Source organism: Crocodylus porosus, unplaced genomic scaffold (assembly GCF_001723895.1).
Source record: "Crocodylus porosus isolate Cpor-Errol unplaced genomic scaffold, CroPor_comp1, whole genome shotgun sequence".
NCBI classification, from domain to species: Eukaryota; Metazoa; Chordata; order Crocodylia; family Crocodylidae; genus Crocodylus; species Crocodylus porosus.
This window is the reverse complement of record NW_017728904.1, coordinates 1077574-1083925: the sequence shown is the minus strand read 5'-3', so window position 1 is coordinate 1083925 and position 6352 is coordinate 1077574. Positions and strand designations below refer to the sequence as shown.

The window sequence follows — 6352 nt, the reverse complement described above, 5'->3', positions numbered from 1 at the left end:
GCACCCGGGCACCCCGCCCCCCCCCATGTGCTCCCCGGGGGGCGGCAGGGACGGCTCCTATTGGCCCTGCTTTCCCCAGGCGCCCGCTGACTGGCTGCTCCGATCACGTGCCCCGCCCCTTTCGGGTGAGAATGTAACGACTCGTAGCAAAGTTTGCTACAAAGTTGCCCGGAGGTTCCGGGACCCCAGACCCCCCCCGCCGCCGGGACTAGTCCCCCCGCCGCTGGGATCCAGGGCCCCCGGGCGCGCCCGTCAGGTGAGTCTCGGGTAGGGACGGAGTCGCGGGGCGTCCTTCCCTGCCGGCCCGTGGGTCTCCCCGGGGGCTCCGGTCCCGCCCCGAGGGGGGAGCAAGCGGATGGTCCCGGGAGTGCCGCCGGGCGGGCCGGGGCCGGTCGTCGCAGGCGGGAAGCCGCTGCAGTCGCTCTCTCCTATTATGGCAGCGCTGGGGCTCTGCCGGCGCGTCGCCAGGGCCCCCCCGGAGCAGCGCTTCCGCCGCTTCCTTCCTGGGGGGAGCGGCTCGGCCACCTGCTGCGGGGCATTAAACGCCGCTAAAAATACCCGCGGGCGTCACTGTCCCGGCGGCAGCTGCGGGGGGACGGCCCGCGTCCTTGGCATTTGCAGCCTGTCGCCGCCGCCGGCAGCTTCCCGCCCGGTGGGGGCTCTAGGGGCAAACTGAGGCACGGCGGCGGGGAGAAACTCGGGCAGGGTGAGAGCGTGGCCCGGGCAGAGGGGGCCGGGACGCCTGGTGCAACCCCTGGGCCATGCTTCTACCCCAGCCCCTTCCCCCTCTCTCCTATCTGACCTCATCTGGTTGCTGTGGTAACCCGTGTGATGTCAGGATGTGGGTTCTGTGACATCACTGCAGGAAGCCTGCAGCTTTGGGCTGGGAGGGAGCCGGGTTGAATCGGGGTTCCTGTCCCGGCCGGCAGGTGGGGCAGGGGAAGCCGGGCTGCAGCCAGCCCCGAGGAGCAGGGAAACACAGAACTTGCCCCGCGAGTTACAGGCAGGTCCAGGTGCAGGGGCTGGGGCTGCCACTGCAGTTGTGCAGGGAATGTGCGCAATCTGGGGCAGCTGCCAGCCCGGGCACCCGCTGCCCCCGCGTTCCAGGCTCCACATCTCTTGGGAACCAGGCTACTGGGCCCCTCCAGGGGCAGCCGATTCCCAACCTGGAGCCTCTGCCACACCCCTGGCTGGCAGGGTCCTAGTCACAGCTCTGGGGCATGATGGGGGCAGTGGCTGGGACTCTGCTCCACTGTGCCTGGGTGAAGGGCCCTTTGTCTCCATTTGCAAATTCTCTTTGCAAGTCAAATTAGGCCCGGCAAGGCAGTTCTGGGGCCTGGAGCCCTTGGTGCACACATCTGGGCATCTCCACACCCCCTTGCAGTGCTGCAGGGCCAGGAGGGCTGGGATTGCTCTGATGCTCCACGTTCCCTGCAGGTGGGATCCAGCCCAGCCGGGCAGGAGCAGCAATGGCCAAGAATGCTGACGTGCGGGACTCAGACAACAGCTGGGTGATTGCTGGCTCTGAGGTGGGGGGCAATGTGTGTGGCGGGGCTGGGTCCTGGCGCCCACACTTGCTGCCCAGGGCTCTGCCAGCAGGGTGCTGCCCAGGCTAGGGGCAGCAACAGGTGTGTGCAGAGATAACACTTGCATGACCTATCCCCCCCTTTTCCCAGGGTTTGCCTGTGGAAACTGTGGGCACAGAGGAGGGGGAGCTGCCCCAGGCTGCAGCAGAGGAGCTGGTGGGAGACACCCTTGAGGTGGAGGATGAAGCCCAGGACACGCTCCCAGGCACGTGAAGGTTCCTAGACCAGCCCAGCTCCCCCCACCGTCCAGCACCCTGACCCCAGTGCTCCCCGCTCCGTCCCCTTCAGGCTGCAGGGCAGGGGAGGGGGCTCTCACAGGCTTCGAGCTGCTGCACCAGCAGCCCAAGTCCCTGGCCCAGCAGAACCCTCCCCCATTCCAGCTGAGACTTGATGCTCTTGTCTCTCCATAGCATCTGCCCACAGGGGCAAGAAGGATGAGGCCTCCCTGCTAAGTTCAGCTGCTGGCCGGGAGGAGGCTGAATTCAAGGTAAAGGTTTGGGGGTGCCCAGGGATCAGATGGGAGGTGATGCAGAGCTTGCGGTGGCACGGGGATGGGGCCCTGCTGCATCCTGGAGATGCTCAAGCACAAGTCCTGGCACTGCTTGTTCCCAGGACTCTGAGGAGCACTTGACACTTAGCCCCAAGGGTGGCTGTGATGCAGCAGCCCACCCTGATGAGCTGCTGGACATCCACAAGCCTGAGGAGCCAGACTCCCAGGACGCCGGACTGGACTCTGGTGCTGGAGTCCTGGGCTCCTCACCCACAGGCAGAGCAGGTGGGTCCAGCCTCGCCAGCAACTTAGCCTCCCCTCCCCACCCTGCCAAGCCCCACACCGACTTGGCACCAGCTGAACCTGGCTGGGGAGCCATGGGGCATGTTGAACACTGCACCCCACCCTCTGCATGGACTCTGGGGGCACCTGGTCCCTGCTAGGTGAGGAGGGGGAACTCTGTGCCCATCTGTGGCCCTGTCCTTGGGGGCACTTCTGGGGGTCCTGCTCCAGGGGCTGCTCTGAGCAGGGTCCCCATATCTGCCCAGGGGCACTGGCGGAGGAGGGCAGCAGCTCCAGCAGCAATGAGGACCAGGATGTGGAGGGGCTGCGGCGGCGAAAGGGGCGGGATGTGCCCCCTGCTCCTGAGAGGCCTGCGCCACACAGAGTGCTAGAGGCTGAAGGTGCCGAGGGGGGCTTGGGCACAACTACTTACCTGCTGGGTGCACTGGCACTGCTGGCTGTGGGGCTGCTGGTCTTCTCAGGTGAGCAAGAGGTGCAGCAGGGGCAGCCAGGGTGGGCACAGGGGTCCATTTCCCCTTCATCCTCTGCTTTCTTTTCCCTAGGTGGCATCTACGACCTGGGAGACAGTGAGTACTGGACAGGGGCCTCTCTGCTGCCCTATTCAAAAAGAGGGTGATTAGCACCCTTGTGCCTACCGGGGGGGGGGGGGTGGCATGGACATGCACCTGGGCATTAACCCCACTTGTTCCTTCTGCCAGGCCTTTCAGAGAGTACAGGGGCTGGGGATGCCCCAGAGGGGGAGCAGCCATGGTCACCCCCACTGCCAGTCATCAGTATAAAGGTAAGTGTGTCAGTGTCCCTGAACCTGAGACCAGCTCTGTCCCCATGGCTAGGTAGTGGGGGCTCTGAGTCCTCAGCCTTGGGCTCAGGAGCCTTTCCCAGCCTGGCAGACCAGAGACTGTGCCCTATGCTGCTGCAGGGCTTGGACCTATCATGCTGGGGCGACTGAGGCACAGAGTGGGGCTGGGCCTGGGTGTGCAGGGGAGGGCTAGGCCAGGGACCCCAGTATCCTGGTTGCCACTGTGGTCACAGGCTGTGGCTTCCTCCCATCACCACAGGAGCAGTTGGAGCAGCCATCATTATCGCCATCCTCAGCCGGGGACCCACAGAGCCTGCAGGCTATGAGCCTGCTGCTGGACAAGCTGGCCAAGGAGAACCAGGATATCCGAGCCATGCAGGCAGTGCTGCAGGTGAGACAGGGCCCTGGGCTGGAGGGGGCAACTCCCTGTCCCTTGGTTCTCACCTGGCTCCCACACCCACAGGCACAGAAGGACGAGCTCCAGGCCCTGCTGGAAAAGAGCGAGACTGAGAAGGTGGTGGCTGGGTCCCCCACTCCCGGGCTGGCAGAGATGGCGCAGCTCCGGGCATCACTGCAGCAGGAGGAAGCTGTACGCCGTGCCGCACAGGCCGAGCTGCTGCAGCTCCAGAGGCAGCTGGAGCAGGAGGCTGTGGCCCAGGGTGGGCAGCAGGAACCAGCCATGGAGCAACCCCAGGCCCCAGCCCCGGCTTCAGCGCCCCACAAGGAGCGGCTGTGCCAGGAGCTGAAAAGGCAGCACGAGCTACTGGCCTCAGTGCAGCAGGACCTGGTGGGTGCCCTGCAACGGGCCCAGGCCTCAGGGCGGCTGGAGCAGCTGCAGGCAGAGCTGGGCACCCTGGAACAGCGGCTGGCACAGGAGCTGCAGCAGGCAGAGAGCTGGGACCAGGGCCGGGGTGCAGAGGAGGCTTCCGAGCCCTTGCCCCAGCGCAGCAAAAAGCCATTCAAGGCTGAGCGGAAGGAGGGTCCGCGGCACAAGGCGAGGGGAGAACCACGGCCTGGCCGGCTCGGGGACAAAGTGGGCAGGGAGGTGAAAGAGCCAGGCAGACCCAAGCACCACAAGCCCCGCCATGAGCCCAAGCCAGGCAGGGACTGGGACAGCCCAGCACGGCGGGTGGGTAGCAGGAAGGTTCCCCCACATGGGCACCATGTGCCCCGTGCCTGGGAGCTACCCCCCCTGAGCCAGTACCAGGCGCCCCAGGGCTGCTCCGGTGCAGCAGCTTGCGCCCGGCAGGAGGGGCTGGCACCCGTGCAGAAGGCAGGGTTCCTACAACTGCTGGAGGGGTTCATGGTGCAGCGAGGCTGGGGGCCACACTATGGGCGCCTGGCAGCACTGCTGGACGACGTCTTTGGCCCAGATGGCACCTTTGCCCACGACCGCCTGCGCTTCAGCGACTTTGCAGATGATGTAGAGGACCTGCTCGAGGTGCTGGCGTGGCAGGAGCAGGGCAACGACGAGGCGGCCGACGACTTTGAGGAGTTTGTGCTGCAGCACTATGGGCTGGGGCCAAGGTGAGCCTAGGACCAGCACTGTGCAGGGGCTTACTGAACAGAAGCCAGCGTGGCAAGGGGCCCAGCTGGGGCAGAGCATGGGCACCTGGGTGGCATTGCCTGCGGCGGTGCTGAGGTGCCCAGGGCTGGGCCTAGCGGTGCCCCCGCTGTTTCCCCCCCCCCCGCACACTTTCCCCTGTCTCTGCTGTTCTTGCAGCTCTGCCAGGGAGGGAGATCGGAGCAGCCCCAAGCGCCACGAGAAGGAAAGCCATGCTCACCGCCCCCCACCTGACCACACCAGCAGCCATGGGCAGGAGGGCAGCTCAAGGGCCCAGGGGTAGTGCCTGCCCCCACCCCGCCCCCGTGCCATTGTTGGTAGCAGGAAATGGAATGACTGGGGCATCTGTTCCAAGGCCCTGGGCCTGGGCTGGGGGACACGACTCACCCTGGGAGAGGCCAGCACCGCCAGCTTCACCACATGAATACCTGGGGCCGTGCCCAGGCCTGCAGGAGCCTGGGAAGGGGGGTCAGGACCTGGCTGTTTGGCCCAAGCAGCAGCAGCAGCTGCCCGGGTGCCCTCCTGTACCCCCGTGCCCAGCTCTGCCTTTCTCCCCATGCCACGAGGCTGAGCGCGGGCTCTCCCAGGACCCTGCGGCCGGGGCCACCGCACTAACCTGCACTAACACCCGCGCGTGACTTGCACTTGGATGGCACCGAATAAACTCCGGCCGGGAGCTCCGCGCCGCCTGGTTCCGTGCGGGGGGTCGCCGCTCGGTGCGGGGCTTCGGCTGCCTCCTGCGCCCCGGGCCTGCCCCCTCCGTCCTCTGCCGCCAGGCAGGGCAGTGCCCAGCGCAACCGCCGGGAGCGGGAGTCCCCGGGCTCCCCGGATCCCGGCGGCAGGTGCTCGGCGCTGCACCCTGCGGAGCCGCGCTGGAGCCGGCAGGGGGCGCCGGGGAGCCCGCGGGTGGGGCCTGGTCTCAAAGTCCCGCCCACGAAGAGGCTTCTCCCTCGGTCGGCCCCGCCCCCCGATTGTGCCATTCCCCGCCCGGGCAGCGGTGGCGGCCGTGTCAGGCGGGGGCGGAGCTACGCGGGCCGTACCACGTCGCGGGGGGGATAGGACGGGAAGCGCCGGCCCGAGCTGCCGCGGCTGCAGCCGGTGGCCCCCCCGCAGGAGATGGGCCTTCCCGGGCGGGGACGACGGGCCCGATCCGGCGCGGGCTGCAGCGCCATGGCCGGGGCTCCGCGGCTCGTGCTGCTGCTGAGCGGCAAAAGGAAGTCGGGCAAGGACTTCGTGGCGGAGCAGCTGCGGAGCCGGTACCGGCCGGGCGGGCGTGGGCACGGGGGAGTGGAGCCGGTACCGGCCCGGCCTGGGGGGATCCACAGCCCGCACCGCTATGGGACAGGTGGGCGGAGCCAGTATCGGCCTGGGTGGGATCTACAGTCGGTACCGGCCGGAGAGTGGGCGTGGCCACGGGGGGTAGAGCCCGTCCCAGGGCGAGCTGGGCGTGGCCATGGGTAGGGGACTGTGGAGCCGGTACCGACCCGGCCCGGGGGGATGCAGACCGGTACCTGCCGGCGGGCAGCGCTGCGACCGGCAGTAGGACAGGTGTCAGGCCGGCTCCGAGCCCGGGGCGGGGGGTGTCCGGGGGCGACGGGGCAGGACCGGGG

General features: G+C 67.8%; 2 protein-coding genes across 4 annotated transcripts in view; both read left to right on the top strand.

The window, feature by feature from the left end:
- Positions 1-108: 108 nt before the first annotated feature.
- PBXIP1 (PBX homeobox interacting protein 1) lies at positions 109-5418 on the top strand. Of its 3 annotated transcripts, none has more exons than XM_019556808.1 (11): positions 109-256; positions 1438-1511; positions 1677-1791; positions 1997-2073; positions 2199-2361; positions 2625-2840; positions 2922-2945; positions 3078-3160; positions 3438-3569; positions 3642-4705; positions 4902-5418. In XM_019556808.1, the coding sequence occupies exons 2-11, from the start codon at positions 1470-1472 to the stop codon at positions 5023-5025; spliced, it is 2040 nt and encodes a 679-aa protein (XP_019412353.1). In that variant the 5' UTR covers positions 109-256; positions 1438-1469; the 3' UTR covers positions 5026-5418. The 3 variants fall into 3 exon arrangements, with proteins under 3 accessions (XP_019412353.1, XP_019412352.1, XP_019412351.1); XM_019556807.1 differs by having other exon boundaries at positions 110-256; positions 1438-1529; XM_019556806.1 differs by lacking the exon at positions 109-256 and having other exon boundaries at positions 1378-1529.
- A 425-nt stretch (positions 5419-5843) lies between these two features.
- PMVK (phosphomevalonate kinase) overlaps positions 5844-6352 on the top strand; it is a 1202-nt gene continuing 693 nt past the window's right edge. The window contains exon 1 of the mRNA XM_019556850.1: positions 5844-6146. Within this exon, the coding sequence (XP_019412395.1) occupies positions 5859-6146 (288 nt within the window). The 5' untranslated portion in view covers positions 5844-5858. The remainder of the gene's footprint in view (positions 6147-6352) is intronic.

Excerpts from the sequence above, each read along its gene's own strand:
- PBXIP1 (XM_019556807.1), top strand. The coding sequence starts at position 1,470 with ATGGCCAAGAATGCTGACGTGCGGGACTCAGACAACAGCTGGGTGATT. Across the intron at positions 1,530-1,676 it reads GGGTGATTGCTGGCTCTGAG|GGTTTGCCTGTGGAAACTGT; the intron begins GTGGGGGGCAAT and ends CCCTTTTCCCAG. Across the intron at positions 4,706-4,901 it reads CACTATGGGCTGGGGCCAAG|CTCTGCCAGGGAGGGAGATC; the intron begins GTGAGCCTAGGA and ends CTGTTCTTGCAG.